The 16426-nt window shown below is 41.6% G+C and overlaps 1 protein-coding gene across 2 annotated transcripts in view; it reads right to left on the bottom strand.

Annotated features, from left to right (window-relative positions):
- The window catches only part of LOC150085605 (uncharacterized), a 400641-nt gene that overhangs the window by 301902 nt on the left and 82313 nt on the right, over positions 1-16426 (bottom strand). For both annotated transcript variants that reach the window (XM_090373388.1, XM_090373387.1), the window contains exon 3: positions 13798-13885. In XM_090373388.1, the coding sequence (XP_090229514.1) occupies positions 13798-13885 (88 nt within the window). The remainder of the gene's footprint in view (positions 1-13797; positions 13886-16426) is intronic.

The following is a 16426-nucleotide window of genomic DNA, read 5'->3' on the forward strand; positions in this document are numbered from 1 at the left end:
ATAACAATGCCCCTCCCCAGAGCAATACTACTTTTTTTCTTGTTTGGGTAATAAAAACTTGTTTATAATTTCATTCACTGGGCTACCAATTTCAGCAGGTTGCAAACAGTACTTTCATAACTGAATTTCAGTTCTATACTTTGCTTGGCACGTTTAAATAACCTGCATTGTTAACCAGTGTTCAAATGGATCTGACGTAGACAATTACATTTGCTTTCCCCTGCTGGAAAATTGAACTTAATTACTGTTAAGTTCTGTTTTGTTCCAACGGATATGTTTAAATAACCTGTTTTAATTTTCATGAGAGATTAAACAAAATTGCACTCAACATAGTTTTTTTATAGGCAAAAAATTATCAAGTTTATTTTAACAAGCTGGAAAAAATGTTTTACAGATAAAATTCATGGTTTGAAAATCATGCATTGTTTGATAATCATGCATGTCTTTCTCCCAAGGAACCTGCTTTTTTTGCAGGGGGGCTCTAAGTTTAGAACATATAGTTCCAAAATTATTTCCTACAAACAGGTTAAATTATCAGTATTCTTTAATTGTTTCAAGAGTGGTTTTCCAAACATATGTGTGCTCCCTGTAATAAGTTTTTGATAGGTGTGAGGCTCTGTGGACTAAGTTTCTTTATTATACTATGAAGTTTTGTAAAAATGAAAACTTTGTATATACATACTTTTAAATATTAATGTCTTCTTATGAATGCCTAACATGAATTGCCTATCATCTAACATGAATGCCTATCATTAAAGTACAATTATTGTCAAAAATGAAATGAGACCTGAATTTAAAAAAAAAAAAAAATTGCAAAAAACTGGTCATTACTTTTTTTTTAAAGCAGTAATTTCCTCTACATCAATTTATGCATCACTTAATTTGTTTTCATGAACTTCTAGATCTGAATTTTTTCAGAGAATATCAACTTTTTTAAGTCAAAATTGACAGCAATGGCCGACAGTTGCAATGTCCTCATATCTACTGAAACTATGCCTATTAGTTGGAAATGCAGATAAAAGACAACGGATGGCAACACACACCAAGAAAATTTCCAGATAATTCATACATAAAAGGATGCATTTTTTGAAATGTATGGTAAAATGCCCAGAAAAATATAAATAAAAGGCCCAGAAAATCAAAATCCTGATAATATGCAAAGTGAAACAAAAACTCAAATTTATTTATATGTGTATTGTATTCATATTTATAAAAGTATACAAAATGTGAGAATTGATATAAAATTTAATATGAACAAATAATTTCTTGAAAAAGGCAGTGAAATTTGCTTTTTTTTTATGTTCCGTGAATGATACTACCTAACTTTCACAGTACCCTCATCAGCAAGAATGGCATCTCCTTGTTGTTCATTGCAGCTGAATAGAGACAAGAAAAAAATGGTGAAGCTGAAATTTAGCACCTTTTGCAGTTTATTAGTGAACTGAAGTTTCTGTTCATTAGAAAAAAAAACAATCCTTTTCCATTTTACCATTGACAGATGCACATGAAAACAAATTGAAAAAAAAAAAAAAAAAAAAAAAATCAGAGAAGAATGCTAAAATTAATTATAAAGTAGTAAAGGAACATTACAAAATGTAAATAAACATGACCTGCAATAATGGATTCTTTCTTCTTTGTGTCCATCTTAGAATTCGTGGGCCATAAAAACTACAGTTAATCCACAGCTCAGTTAATCCCCTGGACAACTGATTATCTACTATATTTTTCTCTTTTTTTTGGGTAAATACTCATGTTTATTTAGGTATCTTTATATTTTTATTTTCTTACAGCCTCAGAAGGAAAGCATGTCAGGTCAACCATCAAACCCTCACCCACAACTTTAATCTACATATAAATTGGATTCATGTTTATCCACACAGTTCTATGTTCTCTTTTTAGTTATTTATTCGCCTGTGTGATTCGTAAGATGCTGATTCGTACATAATACCCTTATATAATGCATTTACATAAGGGTATCGTTTATAAAAATTGACTCCCTAAACTAAATATACCACAAAAGGGAACAGAGTAGTTGGTGTCCCCTCTCAGAGGCATAGTGAATATTTACTCTCAGTAGTTTCCAGTGTGAAATTAGTTCTTTAACATACATAGTATATTTTTATATCTGCCTTGAGGATCATGATCATTTTACTTTTTATTAAGATAAAATTATTGCATCTACTAATTTAAAATGCATTTCATTCAAAAAAATGGTGTAACTAATTGCATTAATGCTCACAGCTTCCAAATTTGACTAACGACCAAAGGAGATATTCTGAATAAACTTGTAATGACAAATAGAGCAATTTGTCATTGCTCTATTTGATGAGAGGGTGCCGAGTGTCATTACAAGTTCCAGCTGCGAATTACAAGCTCCAAAAAATCATAAGTGTTTTCCATTTTATTTACTTAATTGTCATATTATATTGTACTTTATAAGTAGCGTTATAGTTCTAGTTATGGTCGTTATTTTTATCTTTAATTTAGATAGAGATTTTGTAGATTCCTACTGAATATACATAAAACCATTGTTCCATTCAAATCTTGCCAGCATTGTAATAGTATAGTGAGTGGTAGGGAATTCAAATTTTTAATTGTGGTAACTAGGTAGCTCTAATGTAAAACTAGATAACATAATACATATTACTGCATTTAGGAATCTATTAGATAGTGTAGTATTGATAATTAATTAATTAAATTTATTAACCTTATTAATTTTCATCGTAAATTAATAGTATTCAATATCATGGCCCAGACTAGAGCAGCAAAGCAATGGGCACAAAGTAGTAGAAGTGCTGTGACTCGGGGAAGAACCGAGGGGGACAATTCTGAAATGTTTGTGGAACTTTCTGGAACAAGACATCATCTAGCCAAGGAGGATGTCTCTGGTGTGCTAGGGTGTCAAGAAATTAGGTGCCAACTCACCGTTCTGGTGGGCGCTCATGAAATTTTGAAGAGTCAGGTAGAGACCCTTGAAGGTATTAAAGTGGGGGACCCATCAAGCTCCCAGCTGTCCAACACAATGCCAGAGCTCACGCTTGTGCATAAGGAAACATAACGGCAATATCCAAGGCACAATATGCTGGTCCCACAGGAGTTATTTATTAGCAGTGACTCTATTGTCAGGGAGATGGGTAATATATTGTGTAAAAAGGATATGTGCAATAGGACCAGGGTATGTCTGCCAGGGGCAAAAGTTGATACTGTTGTAGAGCAGATATCTTTTAAGGGCACAAAGGGTGATACTGCTGTACACATTGGCACTAATGACATTAAAATTAAGAGACATGCAGATTTACTTAACAAATACAGGTAAATGTTGAAAAACAGTTGTGAGTTAGGGTCAAATTTGAAATTGTTTGCAATTCTAGAGAGACACGATAGGAGGGAGTACACGATGAGAGCCATGGCAATCAATTCGGCACTGAAGAGACTGTGCAAGGCTTGTGGGGTAGAATTTTTCTCAGCGTGGTCTATGCTTCTTAACAGCAGACACTGCTTCTACAGGAATGGGATACACTTAAACAGAAGGGTGCAAGAGTGTTTGCTGATGCTCTCGAGGCAGTGTCAGGTAGGTCGGAAAACTGCTACCTTGGGGGGATTCACAGACTAAAAGGTTAAAGTAGCCTCTGCCAGAGGTAAAAGTGAACTGCTTCTATTAGAATGAGCAGCAGCCAGGAGAGCGGGGGTGCTGGAGGATTTCAGGGACTGGTGGAAGCCATCGTGAAACAAATAAATACATGGACTTGTTAGGGTAACAAAGAATAAGAATAGGTGCATGTATACTTGAATGTACACCAGGAGTACAATCAGGGAGCTAGGAGTATAGTAAATAAATTTGATGAATTTGAAGCGCTGGTCAAGAAATCAAAGGCGTATATTCTTGGGATATCAGAGACGTGGTGTCACACAGATATAATGAATTTGGGGAGTAAAATGTGTATAGGATAGACATGATAGGAAGGGAGGGGGGGGGTTATTCAGTTAATTTGGAAACACACAAAATCTAAGGAAGTACATTCAATTGCCACAGATGAAGTGCAATTCTGAATCAGTTTGGGGTGACATACACCAATGAGCCAAAACATTATGACCACCAACCTAATATGATGTTGGTCCTCCATGTGCAGCCAAAACAGCTCATACCCGACAAGGCATGGACGCTACAATATTTCTAAGTGTGTCTTGTGGTAACTGGTACCAATATATAACCAGCAGATCATTTAACTCCTGTAAAGTCAGAGGTTGAGACACCGCAGATCGGAGTTGCTGTTCCAACACAAACCACAGATGCTCGATGGAATTGATGTCTGGGGAATTTGGAAGCCAGAGCAATACCTGGAAGTCTTCCTCATTTTCCACAAACCAGTCTCGAACAATCCAGGCGGTGTGGCATGGCACATTCTCCTGCTGAAAGACAGCACCACCAGAGGGGAAGACCGTTGCCACAATAGGGTGTACCTGGTCAGCAATGATGTTTAGGTAAGTGGCAGATCTCACAGTGCCAGGTACATGGATGACTGGACCCAGGGTATCCCAGCAGAACATTGCCCAAAGCATGTCACGCCGCCACCGGCTTGTATTCGTCCCATGGTGCATCCAGGTGCCATCATTTCTCCAGGTAAACGATGCACACGTACCTGGCCATCCACATGATGCAACAGGAAACATGATTCACTGGACCAGACAACCTTCTTCCAATCACTCAAGGTCCAGTTTCAATTTTCGTGTGCCCATTGTAGTGCTGTTGCCGGTGAACTGTGGTTAGCATGGGCACTCGGAGCAGCCTGTGGATATAAACTTAAACCCCGGATGCAAGCGAACACCTGCTGACCCTATATACAGCGTGATTTTCTTGTACATACATACATACATACATAGAATAAAGTTTAATTGATAAATTAAACACACAGTAAGACATTACCAACATTAAAACAGTAATAATAAAGTACAGCACTCTCGATTTAACCGGATTAACCAGGACACTTCAAGACTACAAATTAAAAAAAAAAAAAAAAAAAAGAAAGAAAATCAACCAGAAATCATAAAATTCAAGTAATAACTAGAATAGGTATAAACAGATATTTTGCAATTCGTAAATAAGCGACAAGAACCGGGGTTATAAGTCATCATTGGGAGATTAGTGTACCTATTATCTTGCAACCCCCACTGTCTTCCCACCTACTGCTCAAAACAAAAAAAAGAGACCAAATGTTTAGAGTGTGTCGCGTCAATTGGTGTGTTCCATCGCACCGCAAAAGGACAAATTTTGTTTCGTTATTTATGTCAGGAATGTCGGAATTTTATTTTTTATAGCACGTATTTTTTTTTTTTTTTGTTTAGAAATCGCGAAAATGATGGGCAAATGCAAGAGTTGTGCTTTCAAATTAAACAAAAACTTAAAATTATTCAAAAGTTTGAAAACGGTGCATCCGTTAAATCTTTAAAGAACCATTATAATGTTGGTGACCAAACCATACGTGACATTGTAAAAAATAAAGGGAAGCTATTTGATTTAAAATCAACATTGTAAAAAATAAAGGGAAGCATCGTATTGGGCGTGTGAGTAGTAAGTGTTCAATTTTTTTGTTTTTTTTTTTTTCGTGGTTAACCGCATGTAACTCAGTCAGCGGATACGGGGGCACAACTGTATGTATTTGAAAGTTTGAAATTTATCAAAACTAAAATTACTGTAACACAGAGCGAAAACAGATACAAAAATAGACTGTGACAAGTTTAATGATAGGAAATATATATATATTAGATTAGATACATACAAACAAAAAGCTTTCGGTTGTTTTATCAACCTTCCTCAGTTAAACTGACAGTTAAGAATGGACCATGAGGGTGTGTACTGCCAATCTTGTACGTGAAGTGTGTGATTAATTGTTGGATGTTGAAGCCTGTGGCTGTGATGCATGCGGACGTTGCCAGTGTTTGTCAATAGTCCGGATTGCTGTTTCGATGATAGGGTGGACCTGACATCCACTGTTCCTGTTGACTGAGGTATTGGAGCATTTGATGTTTAACGACTCCAACCAGGCGCATCGTCGATAGTGGCGGGACTTATTCACAATCGTGACACCGCGGTGTGGGTCAATGTGGGTTGCCCAAACGTGTTCGGCAATAGCTGAGTGCTCCACATCCACTAAGCGGATTGCTCTTTTGTGTTCGGAAAGGCGTTTTTCGAGCCGTCTCCCAGTTTCCCACGATGTAGCAGCTAGTGCAGTCACGGCAAGAGATGCGGTAGACCGAATCCACTTTGTAGTAAGGTGGGGACCGGTGTTTTTACTTTAGAAATGAGGGATCGTAATTTTCTGCCTGGGAGCTGTACGCATTTTATCCCATGTGATTTTAAGACTCTACAAACCTGTTGTGATAGGTTTGGGTAGTAAGGGATAAAGGCACTCGTGGCTGAGTCATTACCTTGGGTGTTTCTGTTGGTCGCTACATGGCCATGTGTCTGTAGGTCACACCTGTCAAGGGTATTGATGGGATAGCCACACCTCGTAAGATCTGCCTTGACTTTAGCAATTTCGGTGCGCCTCTCATTTACAGAGCTAGAGTGTGTCCAGGCACGAGTTAGCAAGGTTCGTGCAGTGGCAATAAGATAGCTACGTGCGTGTGCTGACCGGAAGTTGGTAAATTGGCCAGCACACATTGGTTTACGATGGACAGTTGTCTTCAAGCGCGTGCCTCACGCTGTACAAGGGTGTTTAAGTATGGTATGGTGTTTTCCGACTCTAGCTCGATGGTGAATTTGTTTGTGGTTATCTCCAGAAATTCAGGTGACCGAATCTTAGACCACCTCATTCTGTCGCCTTTCATAAAATTCACCATCGAGCTAGAGTCGATTGATTGATTGATTGAATTTTATTGGCGCATCAGCAACTTGGGCTATAATGCGCCAAAACCTTGACAAACATTCAGTGACCTAATAATTTAGGTCACTAAGTCAGGGTATAAAAACAAGTATAAACTATAAAAGACAAAGATCAGTAAACAAGTAACAATAGTAAATGTTAAAATAATAAGATTTTTTTTTTTAAATGTGAGTAAAAAGGTTTACTGATTTTAGGAAACTAAAAATAGCAGACACATGGTCATTGTCGGATAAAATCTGACTGAGTGTATACGGCTCAGTCAGATGTTTAAAAGTGGTAAAACGAGCATTTCTAAAACTGGTACAGTCACATAAAATATGTTCAACGGATAAAATGGTGTTGCACTGCTCGCACATAGGAGGGTCATCAGCCCTCAGCAAAAAGGAGTGTGTTAGATGACAGTGTCCTATGCGGAGCATAGGACACTGTCATCTAACAAGCAAGAACAACTTCCGCTTTGCGATCTCTGCGTAAGCTGGACCGCCAAGGATGGATCACAGGCTTAATTCGACAGAGTTTGTTTGTAGTAATCAGTCGATGCCACAAATATTGCCACTGAGATTGTAAATCATTACGGATCACTTGCCTGTAGTCTGTATAGGGGACTAACAGGTCAAGATTATCCGTCAGGGCTGCCGATTTGGCTGCAATGTCAGCCAAATCATTTCCTCTAATCCTGATGTGACTGGGGATCCAGCAGAAGCGGATATCGAATTCACTTACATAGAGGCTGTATATTATCTGCTGAATTCGGGACAGGGTTGGATGATTGGTGTATGACATCACTGATAAAGCCTGTAGTGCACTCATTGAATCGGCATATATAATACACCGTTGGTAACGGTGTTTTCTTATGTGATCTAGAGCTAACTCTATGGCATGCAGCTCTGCAGTGTAAATGCTGCAGTCAAGAGGTATCTGCTGTGATATAGTATTATTTGGAAAGACAGCAGCAGATCCCACATGTGATTCTGACTTCGAGCCGTCTGTGTAAACTGGCAAGAAGTCAGAACGTTCTGCACGGTGTTGTGAATAGAGCTGAAGGTAGATAGAAATGAAGTATTAGACTTCGTCGCTATCTTGAGCGAGAAGTCACATGCTGGTGTTTGTGCATGCCAGGGTGGAATGGGCTCCTTTGGTGATCGAGCAACCTTGTCTACCGAGATGTTAAGCTCATTGAGTAGCTCTTGAACACGAATGCCGAATGGGCGATTGGCGGTCCGTCGTGTGTTATAAAGATTTTCCCATCGTAGCTCGAAAACGGATGTCCACGTGGGATGGTCGGGCAGGGACTTCAGCTTGAAAGCATATTGTAGAGACAACTGCATTCGTCGAAGTGACAAGGATGGTTCATTTGCTTCGACATACAAACTTTGGACAGGTGATGTTCGGAATGCACCAGTAGTGATACGAATGGCTTGGTGATGGACGGGGTCACGCCAACGAACAGCGCTATTTCTGGCAGATGCATACACCTGAGACCCATAATCTAATTTTGAGCGTACAAGTGCACGGTACAGACGTAGTAGAGTGCATCGGTCTGCACCCCAAGAGGTAGAAGAGAGAGAGCGGAAGATGTTAAGCCCTCTCGTACACTTTGTACGTAGCTGACGAATGTGTTGAACAAATGTCAACTTTTTGTCAAAAACGAGCCCCAGGAATTTCACCTCTGATACAACTGGAATGGTGTTTTGTCCAAGTCGTAATTCAGGCTCGGGGTGGAGGTTACGTTTGCTACAAAAATGGACGCAAACGGTCTTCTCCGGTGAGAACCTGAAACCATTGGCCGTGGCCCAGATGTTAACACGGTCAATAGCTTGTTGCAGTTGTCTCTCGATAACCCTCATATTGCATGATTGAGAGAATATGCTGAAGTCATCGACATAGAGTGCACTATTTATAGCTGGAGGAAGTTGTTTAGAAATAGCGTTTATTTTAATGGCAAAAAGCGTAACACTTAAGACAGATCCTTGTGGTACCCCCTCCTCTTGGCAAAAAGGCCGCGAAAGGGAGGATCCTACACGAACTTGGAAATAACGGCAGGATAAAAAATTTTTAATAAAAATGGGGAGGTGGCCTCTCAGACCGACGTTGTGAAGGTCTTTTAAAATACCAAATCTCCAAGTTGTGTCGTACGCTTTTTCCATGTCAAAGAACACCGACACCAAGTGTTCTCTTTTTAGGAAAGCATCTCGGATTGATGTTTCCAGTCTAATTAAGTGGTCCAGTGTGGACCTGTTTCTTCGGAAGCCGCACTGAAAGCGGGAGAGAAGGTCGTTCGATTCTAAATACCATATTAAATGAGAATTGACCATTCTCTCCAGGATTTTGCATATTAAATGAGAATTGACCATTCTCTCCAGGATTTTGCACAGACAGCTAGTCAGAGCAATAGGACGATAATTGGTGGTAACTTTTGGATCCTTTCCTGGCTTAGGAAAGGCAAGAACGATTGCCTTTCGCCAGGAATCCGGAAACTGCCCCTCAGTAAAGATTCTGTTATACAGAAGGAGCAGACAATCCATAGATTTTGGTGAAAGATGTTTAATCATTTCATAATGGTCCAACAGCCATCTGGTCCAACAGCACTTGCTTTGGAAAGAGTGAGGGCTCTTTTCAGTTCCTCTATAGTGAATGCCCCGTTGTAGGGATAGAGGCCCTTGGTCTTAAAATTAAGTGCTTGCTTTTCCAGTTTATGTTTAAGGACCAGGAACTCTGGGGAATACGAGGATGTTGCAGAGATGTTAGAGAATGTTTCCCCAAGAGCATTGGCTATTGCAGTTGGATCTGCAATAGCGCATCCATTATAATCTAGGATTGAAGAAGGGTGGGATGTATATTTTCCCTTCATTTTCCAGATTTTATCCCAGACTACCTTAGAGTTGGTAGACTGGTTAATAGATGATGTAAACCGGATCCACGATTCCTTTTGACTCTGACAACGGATGTAGCGTGCTTTGGCTCGTGCACGTTTAAAGACTATAAGGTTGTTCGTGGTAGGATATTGGCGAAATATCCCCCACGCTTTGTTTTGAGCCTTTTTTGGTGCTGTGCATTGTGAATTCCACCAAGGTTTGGGAAATGGTGGAAACCAGGCTGATGTTTTTGGGACAGCATTAGCAGCTGCTTGGATGATGATTTCTGTGATGTACTTTACTGCGTCATTGATCGGCTCTTGACTGACTGTGCTAAGATCAAAATTTGCCTGATGTCGGAAGGCAGTCCAGTCAGCCTGATCAATCTTCCACCGTGGTAACCTAAAAGGAAGACATGGTCTCCCACTGTGTAACAAGGTTATCACAGGGAAGTGATCGCTTCCGTATGGATTCTCCTCCACTTCCCAAGTGAGTGAAGGGAGTACAGAAGGAGAGCAGATAGAGAGATCAATGGCAGAAAAAGTACGGGTAGGCATGTGGAAGAAGGTGTTTGTTCCAGTATTTAGAAGGGAAAGGTCATTGTCATTGAGCATACGCTCAATGACTCGTCCCCTTCCGTTGATGTTAGCACTACCCCACAGGGTGTTATGTCCATTCATATCCCCGAGAAGTAAGAAAGGGGAGGCAACTGCGTTAGAAGATCATCAAGGTCTGCCTGGGAGATGTCAGTCCCAGGTGGCAAATAGATAGAGCACACAGTTAATAAAAATCCCACCGTAAGGCGAATTGCAACAGCCTCTATTCTAGTTGTCATTAGTAAGGGCTGCACTGGGGTCTGGTTACCCACAAGGATAGCCACTCCCCCATGTACAGAGCCATCCGCAATTCTATCCTTACGAAAAATTGTGGTGTTATGCATCGTGGGATCGTCATTTGCCTTTAGATGTCTCCTGCAAGCAAAAGCAAACTGGCTCGTGCTTTTGCAGGAGGGCCTTGATGTCATCAATATTTCGCCGGAATCCACGACAATTCCATTGTAGGAATTTAGCCATTATTTTGGCTTGGTGGGTCCATCTGGCGGCTTCCGAGGTGCTGAGGGCTTACTTTTATCGGTCTTGGATTTGTCTTTTTTGGGGAAGAATGGACGCTGTCCCGTGTCCATTTCCTCCTCCGCAAAGAGTTCCAAGACTGATTCTTCGGGTACTTCCTTCTGCTCGACATCCATCTTTTCTTGGGAACTAGGGAAGGACTTCCCCTTTCTTATTCTTTTCTTTCGTAATTACCTTTGTTAATTGTGGAGCATTAGGAGGTACCGATATAGGAGTGGCAGCTAATTGGTCCTTCTGTGTAGGTTTTTGCGAACTTAAGAGATACCGCATGATGGGAGTGAAAGACTCCTTTGGGGGAATGGTCATGTCCGTCTGAGTTCCGACGGAACATCTCCCTGCTACCTTCTGGGCGTAGGTAGGTCTGTTGATATTCAGGGGTTTGACCGATTTCCTTGCCTCCTGGTATGATATATTTAGCTCTGCCTTCAGCCGTTGAATTTCTTTTTCTTCTTTCCACCTCTGGCATGCTCGTGAGTAGGCCGGATGTTCGCCCTCACAGTTAATACAGGTGGGTTTTGCGGCTGAACATGCTGTTGTTTCGTGGTCCTTTGCACCGCATCGTGCGCATGCAAGGACTCCACGGCAGGCCATTTGAGAGTGTCCATACTTCTGGCATTTAAAACACTGTAAAGGGTTCGGAACGTATGGATGCACTGAACAATTGATGTATCCAGCTTTGATCTCGTCAGGAGGTTTAGGAGAGTTAAAAGTCAGGATAACGCTCCTGGTTTTAACTATTTTTCCATCCCTTCGCGCAGTGATTCTCTTGACGGCAATGACTCCCTGTGGTTTTAATTCGGAGCAGATTTCCTCCTCGGTGACGTCGAGAAGGTCCCACTCCGAAATGACACCTCTCGATGAATTGAGTGTTCTGTGTGGTGTCACCGTTATAGGGATTCCTCCTATTGATGTTACTCGGAGTAGATGTTCGGATTGCCTGTCATTTTTAGTTTCAATTAAGAGGTCTCCAGAGCGGAGCCTCTTAACTGATTTGAGTGAACCTACTAACCCATCTAACCCTTTTTGGATAAAAAAGGGCGACATTTTACCAATCGGTTTTTCAGTGGTAGAATGCATGATTAGAAATCTTGGGACAGGCCCTGATGATGATGTTTCAGTTCGCTGCCTCTTTGTTGCAATAATACTATATGCCTCTCCGTCTATGTTTTCAGATAGGGACTGGGTTGGGGCCCCTGAAGAAATAAGTTTATCAGGATTCATGAAGTTTTTTATATGATTCAGTGCCCGGGCTCCCCACCCACCACGGAGCCCAAAGGGACGCCCACTACCCGGCATGCAATAAATGCGCTCGGGAGTGGAACGCCAGGGCTACCCAGACACTATACCCGCACCGCCGCCAGCCTGAATCCTGTCCCTCGGACCATGAGGGTAGGGGCATGGCATTGTCACGGTTGACCCTCGCAGGCGAGCCTACTAGCCGATTGATCCTAGCCAGGCCTTCCAGGACCACCCGTCTTGTCGAAGCAGGGGCCAAAGTGGTGTATTGAAGCTGGGCCCCTCAACCACCAGGATCCCCCTTTCCGAATTTCCACGGGTCGCAGCGCACGGCAAACACGCAGGATTCCATTGATGTAAGCCTGGAACCTGGGCTGTGGGCGTTGGATCCCAGTGATGGTAGTCTGGAAGTCTAGCAGCGTCACTGGGAGGTCCCCTCACCACGTACAGGTGCCCACGTCGAGGGGTCGAGCTAGAGTCAAACAACACCATACCATGCTTAGACACCCTTGTCCGGCACGAGTGCACGTGCTTGAAGACAACTGTCCATCGTAAACCAATGTGTGCTGGTCAGAGCTAGAGTGTGTCCAGGCACGAGTTATCAAGGTTCGTGCAGTGGCAATAAGATGGCTATGTGCGTGTGCTGACCAGCTCTGTAAATGAGAGGCGCACCGAAATTGCTAAAGTCAAGGCGGATCTTACAAGGTGTGGCTATCCCATCAATACCCTTGACAGGTGTGACCTACAGACACATGGCCACGTAGCGACCAACAGAAACATCCAAGGTAATGACTCAGCCGCGAGCACCTTTATCCCATACTACCCAAATCTATCACAACAGGTTTGTAGAGTCTTAATATGGGATAAAATGCATACAGCTCCCAGGCAGAAAATTACGATCCCTCATCTCTAAAGTAAAAACACCAGTCCCCACCTTACTACAAAGTGGATTCGGTCTACCGCATCTCTTGCCGTGACTGCACTAGCTGCTACATCGGGGAAACTGGGAGACGGCTCGAAAAACGCATTTCCGAACCCAAAAGAGCAATCCACTTAGTGGATGTGGAGCACTCAGCTATTGCCGAACACGTTTGGGCAACCCACCACGACATTGACCCACACCGCGATGTCGCGATTGTGGATAAGTCCCACCACTATCGACGACGCGGCTAATTGGAGTCATTAAACATCAAATGCTCCAATACCTCAACAGGAACAGTGGATGTCAAGTCCACCCTATCATCGAAACAGCAATCTGGGCTATTGACAAACACTGGCAACATCCGCATGCATCACAGCCACAGGCTTCAAAATCCAACAATTAATCACACACTTCACGTACAAGATTGGCAGTACACGCCCTCATGGTCCATTCTTAACTGTCAGTCTAACTGAGGAAGGTTGATAAAACAACCGAAAGCTTTTTGTTTGTATGTATCTAATCTAATATATGTATATTTCCTATCATTAAACGTGTCACAATCTATTTTTGTATCCGTTTTCGCTCTGTGTTACAGTAATTTTAGTTTTGATAATAATGACTCCAGAGCGCACAGGCCTCTTTAATCATAGTTTGAAATTTGTACAAATTATTCATTTAATAATTAAGAATATAACATAACTATAACATACATCAAAAGATAATTAAAATGCCTAAAAAATTTCAAAGAAAATGAACAATAACCTGCTTACCTGGGCACACTGTATAGTCTGTAGTTGTGTCAATAAAATGTGAACTGCAAACACTTCCACCTTGTGTCTCTTGCATGCTAAGGGAGAGCTAAAAGATATATAAGCATATCCAGTCATGAAAGTGAAAATTCAGCGCATGCTCTCTCTCTCTCTCTCTCTCTCTCTCTCTCTCTCTCTCATGGAAATAATTTATAAATAATAGGGAGGGAGGAAGGGAGAGGGGAGTGAGAAAGTGTGTATAATTAAAACGAACTTGCATATCAGCAGTATATTATACTGCTGAACAAGTTTATTTTAATTGTGGTATATTCTATGATTTGATTTGTATTTTATTGGCGCATTAGCAACTAAGGCTATAATGCGCCAAATCCAGGTTATATATAAAAAGTTAAACATTCAGTGACCTCATTAGTTAGGCCATCATGTTGAGATATAACATAGATATAAAAGGTATAAAAGTAAAAAATATATCAACAAAGAAATAACAATAAAAGGTAAATTTTAAATAAGAGTAAAAAGGTTTATTGATTTTAAATAGCTAAAAACAGCAGACATTGTCATTGTCGGATAAAACCTGACTGAGTGTATAAGGCTCAGCCAGATGACTAAAAGCAGTAAAATAAAAATCACGTTCGTGTCTAAAACGTGGACACTCGGTTAAAATGTGACGTATACTTAAATAGGTGTCACAGTTCTCACACATAGGACAGTCATTTGTCCTCAGCAGAAATGTATGTGTAAGATGACTATGTCCTATGTGGAGGCGAGCTAAAACAACTTGCTCTCTGCGATTCCTGTGCAGACTAGACTGCCAATGTCGGATTACAGGCTTTATCTGATAGAGCTTGTTTGTGACTTGCTCATGCCAGGATCGTTGCCATTGGGACAGTAATTTTGCATATATTAGATGCCTGTAGTCTGTATAGGGGACTAACAGGCAATAAGTATTGTGGGGTTCTGGTCACCTGGCCGCAGCATCTGCCAGTTCATTTCCCACGATCCCAATGTGGCTTGGAATCCAGCAGAAACGAATGTCAAAAAAACACTCAGACAGAGAGTGTAGCTTCTGCTGAATCCGGGTCACAAATGGATGAGGATTATACCTCATACCCAATAAAGCCTGCAGTGTACTTAGACAGTCAGTGTACACCATACACCTTTGATACCTATGGGTTTTAATGTAATCCAAGGCTAACTCTATAGCATACAACTCAGTTGTATATATGCTGCATTCTTGGGTAATCTTTCCAGATATAGAACGACCTGGAAGGATAGCAGCAGATCCAACAGACAACTCCAACTTCGAGCCATCAGTGAAGACAGGCAAGAAGTCGGAATATTCGGCCCAGTGGGCGTAGAGTTGATGGTAGACAGAAGATGGAGTTATGGACTTAACCCTCTTTTTAAGGGAGAAGTCACATGATGGTAAGCGAGCATGCCAGGGTGGAAGTGGTTGCCTTGGTGACTGGGCAACATTGTCTACTATGATGTCGAGCTCTCTGAGCAGCTCTTGGACAAGGATACCAAAAGGCCGGTTTGCAGTCTGACGAGTGTTATATAAGTTTTCCCATCGTGGCTTGAAAACGGATGTCCACGTAGGGTTGTCTGGCAAGGATTTTAATTTAAAGGTATATTTTAAAGACAATTGCTTTCGTCGAAATGACAGTAGTGATTCAATTGCTTCAACATATAAACTCTGGACAGGGGATGTTCTAAATGCTCCAGTAGCAATACTTGGCTTGGTGGTGAACTGGGTCCAGCCATCTAAAGTAAAGTAAAAAAGTAAAGTGCAGCCATTATCAACCCACTGCAGGATGGAAGCCTCCTCAACAATTCATGCTGAGGGAAATGGACCATAATCTGCCACGCTGGTCCAGTGCGGGTTGGCAGATCGACCGTATTCAGCAGTCAGGGGCTTGAACCCCGGTCTACTCAAAGAGCGTGTGTTACTGCACTCCCACTCCTGCCCACTCGGCTACGGAGATCTAAATACACTGTTTCTAGCCAATGCGTACACTTGGGACCCATAGTCTAGTTTAGATCAGACAAGTGCACGATAGAGGCTGAGTAAAGTGGGGGTGGTCTGCTCCCCATTTATTGGAGGAAATAGAGCGTAGGAGATTCAACCCTCTTGTGCACTTTGTCCGCAGTTGACGAATATAAGGTAAAAATGTCAACTTCTTGTCGAAATTGAGCCCCAAGAATTTTGTCTCGGGTGCTACTGGAATGATGTCTTGTCTGAGTTTAAGTTCTGGTTCAGGGTGAAGGTTCCGTTTGCGACAAAAGTGCATGCAGACAGTCTTCTGTGGCGAGAACCTAAAACCATTAGTCACTGCGCAAGAGTTGACGTGGTCTATGGCATGCTGCAATTGTCTTTCAATGACCCTCATATTGCATGACTGCAAAAAGATGCTAAAGCCATCTACAAAGAGAGCACTGTTTACAGTTGGAGGAAGTTGTTCAGTTATAGAGTTAACTTTGATAGCAAAAAGCATAACGCTTAAAACTGATCCTTGTGGAACTCCCTCTTCTTGGCAGAATGGCCGGGAGAGGGTGGATCCTACACGACCTTGGAAAGACCAGTCTGTAAGGAAGTTTTTAATAAAGAGGGCAATGTGTCCTCTAAGAC

This window comes from Mastigoproctus giganteus, chromosome 5 (assembly GCF_048544385.1).
Source record: "Mastigoproctus giganteus isolate SK-2022 chromosome 5, ASM4854438v1, whole genome shotgun sequence".
In the NCBI taxonomy this organism is placed as follows: Eukaryota; Metazoa; Arthropoda; class Arachnida; order Uropygi; family Thelyphonidae; genus Mastigoproctus; species Mastigoproctus giganteus.